At 43.0% G+C, this 22334-nt stretch overlaps 1 protein-coding gene across 8 annotated transcripts in view; it reads left to right on the top strand.

The window, feature by feature from the left end:
- LOC108266428 (uncharacterized) overlaps positions 1 to 22334 on the top strand; it is a 23728-nt gene extending 1394 nt beyond the window's left edge. The window contains exons 2-24 of one of the 8 annotated variants that reach the window (XM_053680764.1): positions 7124 to 7153; positions 8824 to 8868; positions 9044 to 9121; positions 9250 to 9399; positions 9489 to 9536; positions 9644 to 9736; positions 9990 to 10112; positions 11360 to 11509; positions 11599 to 11643; positions 11744 to 11821; positions 15647 to 15796; positions 15886 to 15933; positions 16039 to 16116; positions 16348 to 16386; positions 17068 to 17112; positions 17289 to 17372; positions 18127 to 18186; positions 18326 to 18448; positions 19036 to 19086; positions 19182 to 19430; positions 19965 to 20114; positions 20204 to 20251; positions 20357 to 22334. In XM_053680764.1, coding sequence (XP_053536739.1) covers positions 7135 to 7153; positions 8824 to 8868; positions 9044 to 9121; positions 9250 to 9399; positions 9489 to 9536; positions 9644 to 9736; positions 9990 to 10112; positions 11360 to 11509; positions 11599 to 11643; positions 11744 to 11821; positions 15647 to 15796; positions 15886 to 15933; positions 16039 to 16116; positions 16348 to 16386; positions 17068 to 17112; positions 17289 to 17372; positions 18127 to 18186; positions 18326 to 18448; positions 19036 to 19086; positions 19182 to 19430; positions 19965 to 20114; positions 20204 to 20251; positions 20357 to 20667 — 2265 coding nt within the window. In that variant the 5' untranslated portion in view covers positions 7124 to 7134 and the 3' untranslated portion in view covers positions 20668 to 22334. Of the gene's footprint in view, positions 1 to 6642; positions 7154 to 8823; positions 8869 to 9043; positions 9122 to 9249; positions 9400 to 9488; positions 9537 to 9643; positions 9737 to 9989; positions 10113 to 11359; positions 11510 to 11598; positions 11644 to 11743; positions 11822 to 15646; positions 15797 to 15885; positions 15934 to 16038; positions 16117 to 16347; positions 16387 to 17067; positions 17113 to 17288; positions 17373 to 18126; positions 18187 to 18325; positions 18449 to 19035; positions 19087 to 19181; positions 19431 to 19964; positions 20115 to 20203; positions 20252 to 20356 lie in introns of those variants that run through there. The other 7 variants (XM_053680759.1, XM_053680758.1, XM_053680760.1 and 4 more) reach the window with 7 other exon arrangements.

The raw sequence follows: 22334 nt of genomic DNA, 5'->3' as shown, positions 1-22334 counted from the left end.
CCTTCAATACCATGGAATTAACAAGAGGCTATATAGAAACTGATCATAAATAAATACATAAATAGATTTAGCCTACTTACCAATAATAAAAATTGTGTTGTACTTACATTTTGAAATGTTTGTAGATAGGTTATATATATTTTAGCCAAAATCTGTGTTCACACCACCACCACCCTATACAATTACTCAAGTTCATTAGCGATTTCTCATCCTAGTCATCCCCTCTATGTTACAGCAGGTGTACCACACAGTACTCAAAAGGTAACACCTTTTGAGTATCAAAAGTATCAAATCAGTTGTTAATTAATAGTTAATAAAATATGGTTCACATCTCACAATTTCCTCCAAAAGCCTTTTTTTTGTGGTCTCACTGTCACACTTTGTGTATTCAACTTTGACAATATGACCACTAGAGAAGTCTGTTAAGTTGTGATAGAGAGAGACTGAGTGCATCTGTTCACACTGATTTCAATAGCAGATAGCTCATTATAATGTCCATTGGTGTCAATCTTAATATGTCCCTGAAAACATGTTTTAAGTTATGATTTACCACCACTGGCACACCATCGGGCCTGTGGTCACCGTGGCCCCGAGAGGTGTGGCCCCGCTGTGGCAGGTGTCCCTTATTTTTCTGTATTGAAGGAGGCAACCCTACCCAGCATTTTCTTGTGCGCCGGCCGCCGGCCTGTTGCCACAGTACCCCCCCAGCTCCGAGCCTTCTGCCGTCGTGTGTCGGGCCCATAGTGCATCACATCGTGAGAGGCCATCAGCATTCCCATGTTGAGTCCCCGCCCAGTGCTGGACCTGGAATGAGACCTGTCACCCTGGCATTAGTGTCCTTGGCCTTGGCCATCCACTGCAGTGGGGCATGGTCTGTCACCAGGACGAACTGCTGACCAGACAGGTAATATCGCAGCTCCTCGATGGCCCACTTTATCGACAGGGCCTCTCTTTCCACGAGTGCATACCTCCTCTCAGCTGGGGACAACTCGCGGCTGATGTAGAGGACCGGGTGTTTCTCTCCGCTGAAGGTCTGTGAGAGAACAGCACCCAGCCCGGTCTCGGAGGCATCTGTGTGCACGGTGAATGAAAGGGCGAAGTCCGGGTTACGTAGCACTGGGTCGCTGGTGAGGGCTTCTTTCAGGGCTTGGAATGCCTGCTCCGCTTCTGCCGACCATTTCACCTGGTCCGGCTGGCCCTTCTTCATGAGATCTGAGAGGGGGAGGCTACAGAGGAGAAGTTAGGCATGAACCTGCGGTTGTACCCCACCAACCCCAAGAAGGCATGTACCTGTTTTTCCGATGTAGGCCATGGGATAGTCCTTCACTGCCTCAATTTTCTTTATCTGGGGCTTCAGTAAGCCCTGGCCAATGTGGTACCCCAGGTACTGTGCCTCAGTCAGCCCCAGGTGGCACTTTTTTGGGGTTGGCAGTCAGCCCTGCCTTCCCAGGTAGAACAGGTGATCTGACCAAATGGAGGAGTGGATGACCACATCATCCACATAGGCGGCAGCGAAGGCACGATGGGGTCGCAGGACAATGTCCATCAGCCGCTGGAACGTTGCGGGAACCCCCGTGTAGCCCGAAGGGGAGAACCCAGTACTGCCAGTGGCTGTTCGCCATGCTGAAGGCCATCTTCGGTCTCATCTCTGGGGCCAGCGCCACTTGCCAGTAGCCTTTGGTTAGGTCCAGGGTGGATATGAACCGGACCCTCCCCAATCACTCCACTCGGGGGAGGGGATAGCTGTCAAATTCAGAGACCTGGATCAGCTTCCGGAAGTCATTACAGAGGCGCATACTTCTGTCGGGCTTCAGCACAATTACGATGGGGCTGGACCAGGGGCTGTTGCACTCCTCTATGATGGTGACCCACAGCATCCGGCTGACCTCCTCCTCGTTAGCCTTGCAGCGGGCCTCCGGGACATGACAGGGCCGCTGCCGCACCACCACTCCCGGGCGGGTCTTGATCTCATGGTGGACCAGCTGCGTCATTCCTAAGGAGGTAGAGAACACATCTTATTGTGATCTGTGTCTAGGGCCTCAAATGTAGACTGGTGCTGGCTCTATCCACCTCTTCAGCAGGTTCACGTGGTATGTTTTCGTTTCTGCTCACTTACCGGACAATTGCAGGTGATAGTTCACAGTGCCCTTCTTCTCGAGTACTGTATATGGGCCCTGCTACCAGGCTAGAAACTTACAGGCGCTGTTCGGCACTAGAAGGAGTACCCGATTGCCTGGCTGGATCTCGCTGGGTTGCGTTAGATGGTTGTACACTCGATACTGTTCCTCCTGGGTGGCTCTCATATGCTCCTGGATGATCGGGGCCACTCAGTCGATCTTCTCCTGCATCTCCTGTACATAATCGATGACCGTGCGGAATGGGGAGGGCTGTTCTTCCCACGATTCCCGTGCCACGTCCAGCAGTCTTCGAGGTCATCGTCCGAAGAGGAGCTCAAAGGGTGTGAAGCACATGAACGCTTGGGGGCACTCCCGGACGGCGGAGAGGACGTAAGGAGGAGGTTCCAGTCCCTCCCTTCCTCGTCTACGACCCGGTGCAACATCTGCTTCAAGGTTTGGTTAAACCGTTCGACCAGCCCATCCGTTTGTGAGTGGTAGACAGAGGCCTTTAGGTGTTTTGCCTGCAACGGCTGACACAGATCAGACATTAACTTTGAGACAAAAGGGGTACATTTGTTCTGTCAGGGTGTCTTTCGGGATCCCCACGTGGCTGAACAGGAGCACCAGTTCCTTAGCAACGTTGTGGGAGGTGGCTTTACGTAGTGGCACAGCGTCGGGGTACGTGGTGGCATAGTCCATGATGACCAGTACTCATGTACTATGTACTCATGACCCCGGGCGGATTTTGGAAGCGGCTCAATGAGGTCCATGATGGTCCTCTTGAAGGGGACACCTATGATGGGAAGCAGGATAAGGGGCGCCAGCAGGGGCTTCCTCGGGGCTGTGCGTTGGCACCGGGGGCATTGTCAGCAGAAGCTCCGTACCTCTGCGTCTATGCCTGGCCAGACAAAGTGGTCCTTCAGCTTCTCCAGGGTGTTTCATGCCCCCAGCTGACCCCTGAGCAGATGGGCATGGGCCAGTTGCATCAGTGTTTGCGTTCTGGCCTTGGGGACTACCAGGAGGTCCACGTTTTCCCCTCTGCGGCTGGTCCAGTGGTACAGTAGGCCTCCCCTGACCAGAAAGTAGGAGGAGGGGAGTCTCTGGTTCGGACTCTGGTTGACCCCCTTGATCTGATGCACCTGGGCCCAACAATGCTTCAGGCGGCTGTCCTCTTTCTGCTCTTGGCCGAAGTTCCCCTCCCGGTTCACCTGCTGAAACACAGACGAGATTGGGTTTGGGTGTGTGTGTGGCTCACCTTCTGTCCCGGCATCCTCCTCGCCTCGGGCCATGTAGGCCTGCCGCACTCGTGCTTCCTTCTCTCGCAGGGGCATTTTTGGCGGGTCCGGCGTGGAGGACACACCCTGCCGGCCAGGTTTTTTGAGACTTCTTCGGCATCCCCTGGTCCAGCTCTATCGGCATGGGCCCGTCCCTGGGCATCCCGTAGTCTGGGCAGCTTCGGTGGTGCTGTCCGTCCTTGCTGAGCGCCATGGTGTTCAGTAGTTCCTTGGGTGTCCCGGGAGCTTGCATTCCCATGGCCTGGCATTCTGTGGGCGGCAGAGTCCTCAGGAACCGATCCATGGCCACCTTTTCTATAACCTCGGTGACGGTGTACCAGTCTGGCCAGAGCCACCTCTTGGTGAGGTGCAGGAGGGTGTCCATCTGCCCATGTGGCTTGGCTCCCAGCCTGTAGCTCCACCGGTGGGACTCCGCCGCTGCCTAAAGGGGGTTTCGCCCACACCACCCTAGGATCTCCCTCTTTACTTCTCCGTAGTCCCCTGCATCCTTCGGAGCGAGGGCATAATACGCTGTGTGCGCCTCTCCGGGGAGCAGCGGGCCGAGGACGCGTGGCCACTCTTCGATGCCCCAGTTCTCTCGGTGGGCGACCTGTTCGAAGGCTTCTAGGTAGGCCTTGATCTCGTCCTCTGGGGTCAAGTGGGGAAGAAGGTGCCGGGCTTTTCGGCAGTTTATGAAGTTCTCCAGCAAAGTAATAGTGAAACTTCTTTTTTTATTTATTTAATTTTTTTATATGGGCAGGTCTATGCTCATGCCCGCATCCTCCACCAGTGTAGCGAGCCTAGATAGTGGTGGGCTGAGCACAGACACACAGGAGGCTGTGAATTTCTGAATTTATTTACGTGCAGTGAGAGTGTGAGGTGCAATGGAGGTGCAGTGGAGTGAAGTGCTCGGATGCCGGTGTCGTCTACGGGGCTGCCGGGGCTGTGCTGGGGGCTTTCCAAGCAGCCGGGGTCCCGTTCTGCAGTCAGCCAGCGCCGCAGGAGCAGCCAGAGGGCGAAATCCTCCGTTTCCTCCGATTTCTCTGCAAGAAACACAAGATAGATTAACTTGCACGCCTCGGGGGCTCTCTCTCCCTTTGCATGCGGAGGATGGCCCTTTTATACACTCCCGTCGGCTGCTGGATGGTGGAGAATTGCCGCACTGATGATTAGCCCGCAGCAGTGTGTGTCGGCAGCCCCACCCTGCAGCCACGCGCTCTCTGGCATTAACTGCTTGCAAATCTTGTATAAATCACCATTTACCAGGTTGTGGGGGTTCTCTTCCCTTTTTTACCAGAAATATTGGGGTGCGCACCGGTGAATCTGGGCAGGGAACAATGACCCCTGCTTTTAGCAGTGAATTAAATACTGGCCTAATTCCCTCAATAGCTTCTGATTTAAGAGGCTATTGAGATTTTCTAGGTCTGAAATCAGTTTTGGGTATGATCACGACTGGTGGTGCACTTCTAATTAGGCCTACGTCATGTTTCCCTTTGGCCCACAGGCCGAGAGGCACCTCCTTCAGTTTGGGGTGTGTCTCTAAGGGTGTGGGGCTTGCCCCAAGGTTCAGAAACCATCACCGTCACTCCCAGAGGCGAGGAGATCAACTTTAAGTGTAAAACACACATGAAGTCCCTACCCAGTAGATTGACTTGTTTGAGTATTGGATGGCTTAATTTCAAATACTCTCCCATCTGTGGATCCTATAGCAACTTTAATTGAATCCCTTATCTTCATCAACAGATGGAGTGCTTTCTTCTGGAAATCAAAAACACAAAAGAGACCACAGATGTTACTTGGAACTGTTATTTTTATTGGTTCCATTAAAACATGTAGATTTTGAAACTTTTAAAAGGGCTACTTAAGGTCCTCTCACATGCCTAATAAATTGATCAGTTATGCAACAGCGATTTTCACTTGCGGTGCATGTAGTCCATTAGAAGATTTTTATGGATGAAGTTGACGTTGAGGAATTTACAGTTTTAGGGGTCAAACGTGTTTGGGCATGGTACAGATTGCCCAGTGTGAGTACACCCTAAGTAGCCAGAGAGACTTCCCACTGGTCTGAGTAATTGTAAACAGTAACATGTATCACCAAAAAGAATTTAAAAAAATTATACAGAGTGGCAAGAAAAATGGAATAATAAATGGAACAAAAACACCGCAGGAGATGGTCCAATAATTAGATGACAGAGAGTGACACGGTCTTGAATCGTCAAGTACACTTTACAACATGGGTCAAGATGCTCGTCTAAACGATTATATTAATTTAAACATTAGCTGCCTTTCCACCTTCGAACCAGTGGCAAAAGCACGCTGTTCCATGCCAAGGTGGTCCCGCTGTCATGGTTACAAAACTTTTAGGGGCAGTTTCATTTTGTTTAAAGCTAGGGCAGGCAATTTCAGAAAGAGTAGCAATTGCAAGCTAGCTTTGAAAGCATAAGATCCCACTCTCCCTTCAGAGCTCTCTCTCCAAAGCCACACCACACATGAACACACATAGTTGGTGGAGGCGAGTGCAACACTTTCAGATTACCTCATGTGTCATTCACCGGTGAGACATTACACAATAATAATAACGAACGTGAACAACGTATTTCCGTTTATAATGGTTAAAAAAGATCAAAACATCAACATATTTTGCTATAATATAATGTTATAAGTTATTTAAAATAAATAAATAAAAGGGTTTAACCAGTGCCCGGAGTGAGAATAGTATACCTCCCAATTTTGTAGTCTGGATATATCTTCTTCTTTGGTTTTCTCTTATCGAGATTCTTCATTGGCTCTTCGCCACAGCTCAATATAGCAGTTGTTCGGTAATCATGGTTGTGACTAGGGCTGCAACTAACGATTAAACGATTATTTTCACAATCTACTAGTTTGCCAATTTAAAAAAAAAAAAATTCTCGATTAATCAGATGGGGCAGGGCAAATTTCCAGTACCCTTTTTTTCCCATTTATTTAAAATTAAAATCCACACACTGAGTGTTACAAATATTAACTTAAGACTAAAACATTACACAACCATTTGTCCAATTATATAAGACTGAAAAGAACCCAATACACACACCAGAATATATATTATTCATTTAGGACTGTAGTTTAATTCTGTGCCTTTTATTGCATCTATAAAAACTTATATATATATATATATATATATATATATATATATATATATATATATATATATATATATATATATATACAGAGAGAGAGAGAGAGAGATCTCATTTTATATATATATAAAACATGTATGTATATGTATGTATATATGTGTGTGTGTGACAAAAAAACATTTTTTGTCCAACAGGATGGAATGACTTCCTCTATCTCAACGCTCTCTTCTTTCCAAACTGCTCTTTCCAAGTTTGGTCCTCCACATTGAGGAAGCTATAACACCCGCGTCGTCTTTTCCTTAACCTTATACTACTTTTCAGGAGTACTACATGTGTGTGTGAGAATGTCAGTCAAATGAGTGTGAAGGCCATCATGGCTGTGGGTGATGGGAAATGGCGTCCATGTTGTGATGCTGTGGTGAGTTCATGGCATGACAGAAATGCTCTGAACTAGTAAGTCAATTCAAAATCAAAACAATGTAGTGTTCAGGTAATAAGTCTTCCTAAACGGTTTCATATTTTTAATCTGCCATGTGTATTCGAAAACCTGATGCTTGCTTGCCAGGAACAGTAAGAAATACTATTTATTTAACACTTTATTTTGTTCTTGCAGAAACTGAAACGATGCCACCAAAGAAGACAGGTGAGAAGATTGTAATGTTTTGAGAAAAGAAAAACTGCTTTCTACACCTTATGACAATTTGAATAGTTCTGTTCATACAATGGATAACATTTCCTTGTAAATTCTACAGCAACATCCTGTCAGCAGAGTTGCCAAGTAGTCACTATCATTTCTATTTACAGCGTTTATAGTAGTTTTTCTTTATACCATAGCAATAGAACATTATACTGCATTTTTAAATGTATAAAATATATTTTTGCACGATTACATATTCATAACAGTATATTACTATAAAAATCATCACTGCAATCTTACATCTTATATTGTCATTTTAATTCTTTGCCAAAACTGTCTTAAAAAATCATAACAAAAGAATCTGAAAAAAAGGTTTTACAAAGGATTATATATGAGATTAAATCACAAAATTGGAAAGTTAATTATTATATCGTCATATCACCCATATCACGCCCTAGTGCCTCTTTTTACAATAACGTTAATAATACTTGTAGGGAAAATTAGCTGTTTAGATTCATTTGTTGACTTCTCCACCGTTGTATTTAAGGAAAATTTAGATAGTTAAATTAATTACCTATATTCTCCACCAATACATATAGGGAAGCCTTAGCTCCCAAGGAATCTTAATTTAATTTAGGGAAATATTGCCAAAATCAAATAACAGCAGCTAACCAATTTATTCATCCAGCGAAACTTTTGGTGAGGTTGTGCACTGAGGTTGTGCACTGAATCCCGAAAGTTATTACTCTCATGGCCTTTGATAGGCAAATTATGGCTTCGAAAAAGACTCTGTCCTGAGCGAACCATCAATGCACTATGACTATTACCCAAAAACATAGTTATTCAAATTTGCCGTCCACTAGCATTCTGGAAATGTTACACCGGCATACAGATATCAAACATGACATATTTAAATATAAGGTATACTTCGCCACATATATTGGCCTAATACCAGACCAAAACATTTTGGTCACGGTGTGTAAACTTTTGCTTACAACTGCATTTTTTTGTAGATCCAAAATGATTGTACTTATCTTTCTTATGGTCATAGAAAGTTTTAAGTGTCACTTCATGCATTCATTCATTTATTTATGCCACGTTAATGTATAATGTTGAATATTGAACATTTGATTTGTTGTAAAGACCAGGACAACAGCAGTGTTTTGATTCAGGTAGTAGATGTGCAGCTGTGCAAGCAAAAGTTATGCCTATATGCATGTACTTTATAATTATTTATATATCTAGAAAGAGAGTTTATAATAATATTTTCATGTACAGTACTAGGAAATGATTTCTTTACAGATCCCAGCTTGGAAGGCGTTTGTAGAGCACAGGGTCAGCTGTGGTTCAGGCCCTCTGGAACAATTAAGGGTTAAGGGTCAGGGGCTAAAAAGTGGTAACTGCAAGGATTTAAACAGAGGGTTTAGCTGATGAGTTACACCAGGGTGTCAGCAGTTAAGTACCTCAGTAACCCACTACCAAGGTGCCACTGTTGGTACCTTTAGCTCAATTGTTAGTCGCTTTGGATAAAATTGTGTGCCAGATGAATGAATGTAAATGTAGCCTTAAAGATGTGATTCTCAGTCTCAGTCCTGTCCATTGCTGAACGCTGAAAAATATGTCCAGACATATTTATTATTGGTGTATTTTAATACTTGCATTCTTTGTTTATGCAGTGAAAAGAGTGGTGGGACCACAGAAGAGAAAAAATCCTAATCCAGGTATTTCAGAAAGAAAGAAGAAAAATCAAAACAAGCATATCTCACAATTGAATTTAGAAATCCGGACCTTAACTTCTTAGAAATCCAGCCCGTAACTAATAAATTCATGTAACTAATTGTTGTATGTTTATCCATCCATCCATCCATCCATCTTCTACCGCTTACTCCTTTTTAGGGTCACGGGGAACCTGGAGCCTATCCCAGGGAGCATCGGGCACAAAGCGAGGTACACCCTGGACAGGGTGCCAATGTTGTATGTTCATTCAACCAGAAATTTGATGTCAGCATGTTTTTTTGCTTAGGAAGATCTCTTAGAACTGAGTAGTGAGCTAAAAAGGTAACTGGTAAGAGAATATTTTATTTGTTTATTGATTCTTTTAGACAGTGACCTTGTGGTTATTTCTGATGACGAGTGTCCTGAAACGTCCTCACAAGGCCAACTGAATCCAAGATCACGGGAACATAATCAAGCTATCCAAAGACCAGTAGCTGTTATAACACCGCAGTCTAGAGCAATCTTGCAAACTACACGTAAGTCACAACATAAAAATATTAATATTTCATATTGTAAAGTCTTTTATTTATAATATGCATTTATATTCTGTTTGTTTCATATGTAGAAGTTGAGGACACCCTGACAGTCAGTGATGATGATTCATGCGCATCAGGTGAGATGATATAATGTATATTTGCCTTCTATTTCATTCTATTTTCACCATCCGTTCAGTGCAAAAATCTCTCTCTCTCATTTACTTTGATTTCTGTTCTCTTTTAGATGTGAGTGATGCTGACGAAGGACAAGCGGAGGAGGACGTTCCGGAAAATAACAGATTAGCACGTATATATGTCCATGGCTTGTACTATGATGGTGTGTATACATGTGCAATGTGTTAGTATATAAATCCTTGTCCATAAGAAGATGACCTTCAAATAAGGAGTTACCCAAACAGTATTATAATTAATAAAATTTCTTTCTCTATATACAGATCACATGCCTGTTCCAGTTCCATTTCAACCTAGTGTGCATTGTGTTAATTAATTGTAGTATAGTACTGCATACAAAATGCTGGCCAAATATTATTGTTAGGTATAGATTGTAACATTGCTTTCTCTATTAACAGGTAACATCACGGTTCAAACATCTGGCAGGAGCGATTCTTGCCAGCCTTCAGGTGGCCCAATGAATCGATTTAATAACAAAGACACGATCAACCAGAGAGCGACTAACAATGCTACAGTGTGTGGTAAATATTACACCTACTATTCAAACATGTAATAAATTAGAATTATAGCTTCCCCACCCTCCAGCTGTGTATGATTCCACCTAGCCACACCCTCTAGCTGTTCATGATTCCATCTAGCCACACAATCTAGCTGTGCATGATTCCACCTAGCCACACCCTCTAGCTGTGTATGATTCCACCTAGCCACACCCTCTAGTGTGCTAGATTCCACCTAGCCGCACCCTCTACCTGTGTATGATTCTACCTAACCACACCTTCTAGCGTGTATGATTCCACTTAGCCACACCCTCTAGCTGTGCATGATTCCACCTAGCCACACCCTCTAGCTGTGCATGATTCCACCAAGCCACACCCTCTAGCTGTGCATGATTCCACCTAGCCACACCCTCTACTGTGCATGGTTCCACCTAGCCACACCCTCTAGCTGTGCATGATTCCATCTAGCCACACCCTCCACTGTGCATGATTCCACCTAGCCACACAATCTAGCTGTGTATGATTCCACCTAGCCATACAATCTAGCTGTGCATGATTCCACCTAGCCATACAATCTAGCTGTGCATGATTCCATCTAGCCACACCCTCCACTGTGCATGATTCCACCTAGCCACACAATCTAGCTGTGTATGATTCCACCTAGCCATACAATCTAGCTGTGCATGATTCCACCTAGCCATACAATCTAGCTGTGCATGATTCCATCTAGCCACACAATCTAGCTGTGCATGATTCCACCTAGCCACACCACCTAGCTGTGCATGATTCCACCTAGCCACACCCTCTAGCTGTACATGATTCCACCTAGCCACACCCTCTAGCTGTGTATGATTCCACCTAGCCACACCCTCTAGCTGTGCATGATTCCACCTAGCCCCACCTAGGGGCTAAGTGGGGCTAAGTGCAATCTAGCGGTGTATGATTCCACTTAGGCCCACCCTCTACCTGTGTATGAATCCACCTAACTTTTAATTTGGCTCAGTAAATTCTCTAAGGATTGATAATTGTTACTGTTCTCAACAATGTCTTTCCTAGAAATTTCACATTTCCTTTTTTATTCTGTTTTGCAGCCCAGAGAGATAAGATAGACAACTAGGAAACGAGAATATTCATGAGAATACTCCCAACATTTCATTAAAGTAAAAAATGTCACGTGTTTGTTTATGCTTAGGAAGATCTCTTAGAACTGAGTAGTGAGCTAAAAAGCTAACTGGTAAGAGAATTTTTTATTTGTTTATTGATTCTTTTAGACAATGACATTGTGGTTATTTCTGATGACGAGTGTCCTGAAACGTCCACACAAGACCAACTGAATCCAAGATCACGGGAACATAACCAAGCTATCCAAAGACCAGTAGCTGTTATAACACCGCAGTCTAGAGCAATCTTGCAAACTACACGTAAGTCACAACATAAAAATATTAATATTTCCTACTGTAAAGTCTTTTATTTATTATATGCATTTATAGTCTGTTTGTTTCATATGTAGAAGTTGAGGACACCCTGACACCTGATTATGATTCATGCGCATCAGGTGATATAATGTATATTTGCCTTTTATTTCGTTCTATTTTCACCATCCGTTCAGTGCAAAAATCTCTCTCACATTTACTTTGGTTTCTGTTCTTTTTTAGATGTGTGTGATGCTGACGAAGGACAAGCGGAGGAGGAAGGCTTTGAACATGTTGATAACACATTTCAAAATGGTCCAGGTAGGGAATATGTACCATCAATGTAAAGTCAGAAATCCAGGTACTAATTGAAATATATACACATTATTTGCTTACACTGTATAGTTTGCAGCCAAATAACAAATGAATATTTATCCAACTGATGCTTGTGCTTCTCACAGAAGGTGTATGTCAATTTCTTTCTGGGTTGTTTTTTTCTTTTCATGCATCACACTCTGTTAGTGTTCCATGATTAATTCTAATGCTTGAATTGTAGGAATGAAGTTGTCACGTATCATGACGGAACGGAGATAGGACGTATGCAAATGCAGTATGAACACTGTTTATTTTAAAAGAGAGACAGGCAGACAAATCCAAAACGTGATCCAAAAACGTAACCCAAAACAGGCACAGGTCAGGCGATCGGCAAATAGGCATACACAGGGTTAAACATGATTCAAGGTTGTGGTCACGGAAAACAGGGTCGATAAACAAAACGAGAAACATGAACTATGACGAGGAACTGGGATCAGATAATCCAGCGTGAACTAACTCTAACCATGGAACGTGACTATGACTACTATACGATCTAATCTAACTCTATGATAATCTTCCGCATTGTGTGCTGGGAGGCACGCGGTATATATGTGGACATGATCAGCGTCTAAACTGCTAGCAGCTGAGGGCAATACAGACACACGTGAAATCCCAGCCAATGACAGAAGAGGGAGGAGACATGACAGAAACATAAACAAAACACACATGTCCAGATGTCACTACTGTCAACAATGGAAAAGCAGGTGCTCGCGTATTCGCGCTTAGAGCACACTGCTTCAATGGGGAATCATGACAGAACCCTCCCACAAAGGCACCCCTCCCGGAGTGCCATGAGTCATCCCATTTCATTGGCAGCCCCGGATCCCTGGGCTGAATGTCCCAAGCAGAGCCAGGAAACCGCACAATGTTCTTGGCGGCACAGGGAAGCGGAGCGACGTCCCTGGCTGAACAGGGAGGCAGAGTAACGACCACAGCCTGGCAGACAGGCAGAGCGACGTCCTCGGTGGAGCAGGAAAGCAGAGCGACGTCCTCGGCTGAACAGGGAAACAGAGCGCTGTACTCAGCAGAGCAGGGAAGCAGGGCGACGTCCTCGTCAGAGCATGAAAGCAGAGCAACGACCACAGCCGGGCAGGCAGGCTGAGCAACTACCACAGCCGGGCAGACAGGCTGGGCGAAGTCCTCGGCGGAGCATGAAGGCATAGCGACGACCACAGCAGGGCAGGCGGGCTGAGTGAAGTCCTCGGTGGAGCATGAAGGCAGAGCAACGTCCTCGGTGGAGCAGAAAAGCAGAGCGACATCCTCGGCTGAACAGGGAAACAGAGCACTGTACTCAGCAGAGCAGGGAAGCAGGGCGACGTCCTCGTCGGAGCATGAAAGCGGAGCGACATCCCCGGCTCAACTGGAGGGCAGAGCAACGTCCTTGGCTGAGCAGGAAGGCAGAGCGACGTCCTCGGCTGAGCAGGAAGGCAGAGCGACGTACTCAGCGGAGCCTGCAAGCTGAACTTGGCTGGTCATGTCAACAGACTGGGCTGTGAGCAGAGATTGGTTGTCCATGTCAACAGACACTTGGTTGTGCATGTCAGCAGACATGGACGTGAGCAGAGCTTGGTTGTCCCCGTCAGCTGACTTGGGCGTGAACATAACTTGGTTGGTTGGGTCATCAGACGGGAACATGAGCAGAGCTTGGTTGTTTGTTTCAACAGACACTTGGTTGTGCATGTCAGCAGACAGGGACGTGAGCAGAGCTTGGTTATCCGTGTCAGCAGACTCGGGCGTGAGCAGAACGTGGCTGTGCGTGTCAGCAGACTCGGGCGTGAGCAGAACTTAGCTGTGCGTGTCAGCAGACTCGGGTGTGAGCAGAACTTGGCTGTGCATGTCAGCAGACTCGGGCGTGAGCAGAACTTGGTCGGCCGTATCAGTAGACTTGGGTGTAACATCAAGGACTTGAGACTTGACTTGGACTTCAGAGACTGGAGACTTGACTTGGACTTGAACCTCAGGGATTTGAGACTTGACTTGGACTTCAGAGACTAGAAACTTGACTTGGACCTCAGGGACTTGAGACTTGACTTGGATTTCAGAGACTTGAGACTTGACTTGGACTTCAGACACTAGAGACTTGACTTGGACTTGGACCTCAGGGACTTGAGACTTGACTTGGATTTCAGAGACTTGAGACTTGACTTGGACTTCAGAGACTGGAGACTTGACTTGGACCTCAGGGACTTGAGACTTGACTTGGACTTGAACCTCAGGGATTTGAGACTTGACTTGGATTTCAGAGACTTGAGACTTGACTTGGACTTCAGTGACTGGAGACTTGACTTGGACTTGGACCTCAGGGACTGGAGACTTGACTTGGATTTCAGAGACTTGAGACTTGACTTGGACCTCAGGGACTTGAGACTTGACTTGGACTTGGACCTCAGGGACTTGAGACTTGACTTGGATTTCAGAGACTGGAGACTTGACTTGGACTCCAGAGACTAGAGACTTGACTTGAACTTGGACCTCAGGGACTTGAGACTTCACTTGGATTTCAGAGACTTGGGACTTGACTTGGACTTCAGAGACTGGAGACTGGACTTGGACTTGGACCTCAGGGTTGAGCTCTGGTGCTATAGCCTCCCTGTTGACCTCTAGCTGGAGCTCGGCAGGTGAGCCCACCTCGTGGGTCTCAGGTTCGAGCTCTGAGGTCGCCAGGTTAACCTCCGGCTGGCGCTCTGATGCTGGGGCTGCCCTGTTGACCTCTAGCTGGAGCTCGGCAGGTGAGCCCTCCTCGTGGGTCTCAGGTTCGAGCTCAGAGGTCGCCAGGTTAACCTCCGGCTGGGGCTCTGCATGAGTTTGCCTGTAGTAGTGGGTAAACAGCAGGGCAGGTTTGCCTGCCAGACTTACCCCCCCGAAAAGTTGTTCTAGCTCGACCCCAGCCTCCAGACTCCCGAACCGCATCATGAACTCCCCCACAAACTGTTCTACACTGTCCAGGTTTCTACAGTGCTTATCCAGTTGGAGCTGCACCCACTGATGGGCCGGTCCAAAGAACCGGGACCACATGAATCGGAGCCATTGCTTCTCCTCTGGCTTAGGGTCTAACAGGCTGGAGAAACAGAATTGACAGTATACCAGAAAATATTCTGGGGCACCGAAAAATCCGTCAAATGGATCAGGAAGCTCCATAAATGTCCATTGTGGGAATTGTACTGAGTCCATAGCGGGGACGATTGGCATTTTCTCTGTTTTCCTGCTGCATCCATGTTTTGGCGGAAGATTCTGTCACGTATCATGACGGAACGGAGATAGGACGGATGCAAATGCAGTATGAACAGTGTTTATTTTAAAAGAGAGACAGGCAGACAAATCCAAAACGTGATCCAAAACGTAATCCAAAACAGGTACAGGTCAGGCGATCGGCAAACAGGCATACACAGGGTTAAACATGAATCAAGGTCGTGGTCACGGAAAACAGGGTCGATAAACAAAACGAGAAACATGAACTATGACAATGAACTGGGAGCGGATAATCCAGCGTGAACTAACTCTAACCATGGAACGTGACTATGACTACTATACGAACTAATCTATCTCTATGATAATCTTCCCCATTGTGTGCTGGGAGGCGAGTGGTATATATGTGGACATGATCAGCGTCTAAACTGCTAGCAGCTGAGGGCATGAGAATACTCCTAACATTTCATTTAAGTAAAAAATGTCACGTGTTTGTTTATGCTTAGGAAGATCTCTTAGAACTGAGTAGTGAGCTAAAAAGCTAACTGGTAAGAGAATTTTTTATTTGTTTATTGATTCTTTTAGACAATGACATTGTGGTTATTTCTGATGATGAGTGTCCTGAAACGTCCACACAAGACCAACTGAATCCAAGACCACGGGAACATAACCAAGCTATCCAAAGACCAGTAGCTGTTATAACACCGCAGTCTAGAGCAAGCTTGCAAACTACACGTAAGTCACAATATAAAAATATGAATATTTCCTACTGTAAAGTCTTTTATTTATTATATGCATTTATAGTCTGTTTGTTTCATATGTAGAAGTTGAGGTCACCCTGACAGTCAGTGATGATGATTCATGCGCATCAGGTGAGGTGATATAATGTATATTTGCCTTCTATTTCATTCTATTTTCACCATACGTTCAGTGCAAAAATCTCTCTCACATTTACTTTGGTTTCTGTTCTCTTTTAGATTTGAGTGATGCTGACAAAGGACAAGCGGAGGAGGAAGGCTTTGAACATGTTGATAATACATTTCAAAATGGTCCAGGTAGGGAAAATGTACCATCAATGTAAAGTCAGAAATCCAGGTACTAATTGAAATATATACACATTATTTGCTTACACTGTATAGTTTGCAGCCAAATAACAAATGAATATTTATTCAACTGATGCTTGTGCTTCTAGCAAAAGGTGTATGTCTATTTCTTTCTGGGTTGTTTTTTTTCATGCATCACACTCTGTTAGTGTTCCATGATTAATTCTAATGCTTGAATTGTAGGAATGAAGTCAATGAACAAGAAACCAAAAGCCCATCCAGGTCAGCAAATAGTCTTGTTCTTTATGAAAGCTATTTGGAGTTTATAATAATATTTTCATGTACAGTACTAGGAAATGATTTCTTTACAGATCTCAGCTTGGAAGGCGTTTGTAGAGCACAGGGTCTGCTGTGGTTCAGGCCCTCTGGAACAATTAAGGGTTAAGGGTCAGGGGCTAAAAAGTGGTAACTGCAAGGATTTAAACAGAGGGTTTAGCTGATGAGTTACACCAGGGTGTCAGCAGTTAAGTACCTCAGTAACCCACTACCAAGGTGCCACTGTTGGTACCTTTACAGTGAGGAAAAAAAGTATTTGATCCCCTGCTGATTTTGTACGTTTGCCCACTGACAAAGAAATGATCAGTATATAATTTTAATGGTAGATTTATTTGAACAGTGAGAGACAGAATAACAACAAGAAAATCCAGAAAAACGCATGTCAAAAATGTTATGAATTGATTTGCATTTTAATGAGGGAAATATGTATTTGACCCCTCTGCAAAACAAAACAACTAGCTCAATTGTTAGTCGCTTTGGATAAAGTTATGTGCCAGATGAATGAATGTAAATGGAGCCTTAAAGATGTGATTCTCAGTCTCAGTCCTGTCCATTGATGAACGCTGAAAAATATGTCCAGACATATTTGTTATTACGTTTTTTAATACTTGCATTTTTTTTATGCAGTGAAAGGAGTGGTGGGACCGCAGAAGAGAAAAAATCCTAATCCAGGTATTTCAGAAAGAAAGAAAAAAATAACAAGCATGTCGGCACTATCTCAAAATTGAATTTAGAAATCCAGGCCTTGGTAACTAATTAATTTATGTAATTAATTGATGTATGTTTATTCAACCATAAATTTGAAGTCAGCATGTTGTATATAAAGCTTACATTCTTTGTTCATGCAGCAGAAGGTCAGAATCTAGCAAAAAAGAAGAGAAAGTCTCCAGCATGTGTGGATACATCATATTTTCATAATTATTTGTGTGCAGGTAACATGTTATCTCTTTAATTTGCTTAGAAAAAGATTTACTAACAATAAACTGACTGTAGGCCCTGTCAGTGTGTATCAAGTCACATTGCTTGATTGTTGTACAAAGTTGGGACTCTGTGTAAAATGTAAATAAAAACAGAATGCAATGATTTGCAAATCTCATAAACCCATATGTTATTCCCAATAGAACATAGAAAACATATCAAATGTTTAAACTGAGTAAATGTATCATTTTAAGGAAAAAATAAGGTAATTTTGAATTTGATGGCCGCAACAAGTCTCACAAAAGTTGGGATAGGAACAAAAGGCTGGAAAAGTAAGTGTTACTAAAAATAAAGAGCTGGAGGTTAATTGGAAACAGGTCAGTAAGATGATTGGGTCTAAAAAGAGTATCTTAGAGAGGCAGAGTCTTTCATAAGTAAAGATGGGCAGAGGTTCACCAATCTGCGAAAAACTGCCTCTACAATTTGTGGAACAATTTCAGAATAATGTTCCTCACCATGGCATTTCCAACAATAAATCAGGGTAAAAAGAGTTTCTGCACTTGCGTCATGCCTCTTGTAACTGTATGTTACAAGATGTGTATATATTTCCATGACGTGTACTATGATGACGTGTATACATGTGCTACGTGTTATTATATAGTAGTATATATGAATAAATCTTCATTCTTAAGAAGATAACCTTAAAATACAGAGATACCCAGACAGTACTATTGCCCATAATTTATCAAATTTCTTCTCTATCTACAGATAACATGCCTGTTCTAGCTCTAATTCAACCCAATGTGCATTTTGTTATGGTTCCTGCGGGTCAGTTCTTAAGTCTTTCATAAAATGATAATTGGTCATTTGAGAAAATGTATCTAATTGTAGTACAGTATTGCATACAAAATGCTGACCAGATATTATTGTTAGGTATAGATTGTAACATTGCTTTCTCTATTAACAGGTAACATCACGGTTCAAACATCTGGCAGGAGCGATTCTTGCCAGCCTTCAGGTGGCCCAATGAATCGATTTAATAATGAAGACACGATCAACCAGAGAGCGACTAACAATGCTGCAGTGTTTGGTAAATATTACACCTACTATTCAAGCAAGTAATAAAATAGAATTATAGCTGCCCCACCCTCCAGCTGTGTATGGTTCCACCTAGCCCCACCCTCTAGCTATGTAAGATTCCACCCAGCCCCACCCTCTAGCTGTGTATGATTCCACCTAGCCCCACCCTCTAGCTGTGCATGATTCCACCTAGCCACACCCTCTAGCTGTGTATGATTCCACCTAGGCCCACCCTCCAGCTGTGTATGATTCCACCTAGCCACACCCTGTAGCAGTGTATGATTGCACCTAGCCCCACCCTCTAGCCGTGTATGATTCCACCTAGCCCACCCTCCAGCTGTGTATGACTCCACCTAGCCACACCCTGTAGCAGTGTATGATTCTACCTAGCCCCACCCTCAGCAGTGTAGGATTCCACCTAGCCCACCCTCTAGCTGTGTATGATTCCACCTAGCCCCACCCACCAGCTGTGTATGAGTCAACCTAACCTCAATCCTAAGGATTGTGAATTGTTATTGTTCTCAACAGTGGGGTTTTCTGTTCTCAGCAATGTCTTACCTAGAAATTTCACATTTCCTTTTTTATTATGTTTTTCAGCACAGAGAGATAAGATAGACAACTCTCAAACTGGAAACAAGAATATTCAAGGCACCTCCACTTCATCCCTACCAAATAAAATAGAAACTAACAATCTTGTTTCACCTGGTTTTTTTTTTTTTTTTTAACACTTTTCTAAATTACAGATGAAAACCTGTTGTTTCTAAGGAAAAACCGTGTTGAGTTAATCGACAGGGTAAAAAATGTCCCTGAAATCCTCGATCGCCTCAAATTATCCAACGAAAAAGCAGCGATAGTGCGAGCAGAGAGGACAGATCAGGAGAGGATGAGGAAGCTTCTGGAGTTCACGACCAGCACACATGGTGCAAAGTTTCTAGTCACAGCCTTGTGGAGCTGCGCAAGCGATGTCATGGAAGACCTGACCAACACCAACTGTGAGCACACACGTAACATCCTTAACGACAAAACAAAGCAGTCATTTATATGCCATGAAATAAATTTATAGGTGCACTTTAGTTTTACTCCGCCCCCAGACCCCACCTCCTAAAGTTACATGAGAACATGAGGAAAAAGAAAATCAGCCACCAAACGTGTCTTGTCTGATCTCATCTTATTTGTGCTAAAATAACAATTATGGAAATTCCATTTTTCACCTAACTTAGTGCCTCTTTAATCAATCAACTTCAGATTACTATATTAGAATATTTAGATTTATATTTTAGAATATTCAGTAGTCTGACCCTAATATATACAGTAAACTGGTGTGGTATATATTAGCCACTTTAAACCATGATCTACTTTAGAATGCATGAATAATTTCCAGATGAATTTTTGCTAAAGTTCTAACATTTCATTGAAGTTAAAACGTCACATGATTGTTTATGCTTAGGAAGATCTCTTAGAACTGAGTAGTGAGCTAAAAAGGCAACTGGTAAGAGAATATTTTATTTGTTTATTGATTCTTTTAGACAATGACCTTGTGGTTATTTCTGATGACGAGTGTCCTGAAACGTCCACACAAGGCCAACTGAATCTAAGATCACGGGAACATAAACAAGCTATCCAAAGACCAGTAGCTGTTATAACACCGCAGTCTAGACCAATCTTGCAAACTACACGTAAGTCACAATATAAAAATATGAATATTTCATACTGTAAAGTCTTTTATTTATTATATGCATTTATATTCTGTTTGTTTCATATGTAGAAGTTGAGGACACCCTGACAGTCAGTGATGATGATTCATGCGCATCAGGTGAGATGATATAATGTATATTTGCCTTCTATTTCATTCTATTTTCACCATCCGTTCAGTGCAAAAATCTCTCTCACATTTACTTTGATTTCTGTTCTCTTTTAGATGTGAGTGATGCTGACGAAGGACAAGCGGAGGAGGACGTTCCGGAAAATAACAGATTAGAAGAGATCAGCATCGCAGTGAGAGAATTCTTAGACAGAAAAGCTGCTTTATTGGAGAGCTTTGAACATTTTGATAATATATCTCAGAATGCTCCAGGTTGGGTTTGTGTACAATCAATGCACAGTACCCTCGAATCCATGAATAGTTGTGCCACAGCGAACATAAATTTGCTAAAAAAAATCAATGAAAGGTATGGCACAGAAATGCCCGATTTACATTTCAGTTACATATTCCAAAAAAAGGAAAAGTGAAAATACTCTGACATCACCTCATGATTAAATAGTCTTTACGTTGGGACACCCATATTTATCTGATGCAATCAACCAGCTGAATGAAATTTTAGCTCCGTCACACCAGTTCGTTAGTCCGAGCCCTAGTCAGAGTTCCAATCACAATGTAACAAATACACCAGTGAGCCAATACGATATATTCTATGAACTCTGCGAAAGTCTGTTAAGATTACAGAATAGCCTAAACGAACATTCTGTACAATTAAACCCTGATTTAATCGAAGCAGTCAACCAGTTGAATGAAAATTTGACTATCTCCTGAACACAACTTCAATATCTTCTCAACTCCTGAACTCTCACAGGAACATAGACCCTTTTATGTTCATCTGTTATACGAACTTAATGAAAGTCTTATGAGGTTAAATGACAGTCTGGTTAACTTAATCAAACCCCCTGCCAATATTCCACAAAATTTGGGAAATGATAATGAGTACGTCCCTCCAATGGAAAACATATCATCACCTAATATCCACGATTTGCAAATGGAAGACATGCCATCACCTAATATCCAAGATGGTAATGGGATAGATCCTAATATTAGAATAATTAATAATGACAGATTCAACACCAAGATTAGGAGAAGAGTGAATTTTTCTTAATGTCACTAATCACTAATTTCAACAGCTTTGTGGAATTTTATAATTATGATTTAAACAGTGTGATTGAAATCGCTAATTATTTAATTTCATCTGAAGATTTTGTCACAGGTGAAATTAGAGGTGATACACTCAATGTTTCATGGCGCATTCAGTTAGTCAATGTTGCCATCGTTTTACATTCTTTTATAACCATGTCCAAAAATGCCATTCAGAGTAAACGTGAAATAATAATTATTATTAAAACACTGAAATAGTCATCTAAATTGTCTGACCAACCTTGGGGTGGTGCATCTAGAAGGACAACAGACAAGAGACTGATTAAACCGCTGAATGCTAATGTATTCATTGGCATTTTCACTATAGCATATGCTAGACTTGAATTGTACGATCTGATGGATCGATTACAACAGTGTTGTTTGGACACAGACACCGACGGCATCATTTTTAAAAGTAGGGAAGGTAATTGAATGCCACCTTTAAGCAATTACTTTGGTGGTCTTAACAGCGACCTAGATGATGGCGATCAAATCGTAGAATTCGTAAGTGCAGGTCCAAAAAAGTTAGGGTTACAAAACTGTCAAAGGAAAAGCAGCTATGAAAGCTAAAGGCATTACTTTAAATTATACCAATTCCGAAGTTGTCAATTTAAAATCGCTGACAGAGCTGGTGGACATGCGAGTGAACAATTCAGATCAAACTAGTCAACTTATCACCTCACATAACCAAATTGTGCGAGATAAAAAGTTATTTAATTTGAGAAATAAATCACAGTTAAAAAAGGTTTATAAGCCTGCTTTATTACCTGATTTCACAACTCTCCCTTATGATTATTAAGACTTTTCATGTATATATGTAATGTTGTTTCTGTTTGTGTTTTGTAATGGAAAATATGAACCTTTTTATGTATTGTATGTGGTACAAGTAAATCGTATTTTGTTATTATAATAATTTTATTATTATATATGTGTGTTTGCAACCTCTGTATGATGAATCGATGACCAGAATAAATATAATTTTTTTTTCAAGGAA

This window comes from Ictalurus punctatus, chromosome 6 (genome assembly GCF_001660625.3).
Source record: "Ictalurus punctatus breed USDA103 chromosome 6, Coco_2.0, whole genome shotgun sequence".
Taxonomy (NCBI): domain Eukaryota; kingdom Metazoa; phylum Chordata; class Actinopteri; order Siluriformes; family Ictaluridae; genus Ictalurus; species Ictalurus punctatus.
This window is presented reverse-complemented; position numbering and strand designations above follow the sequence as displayed.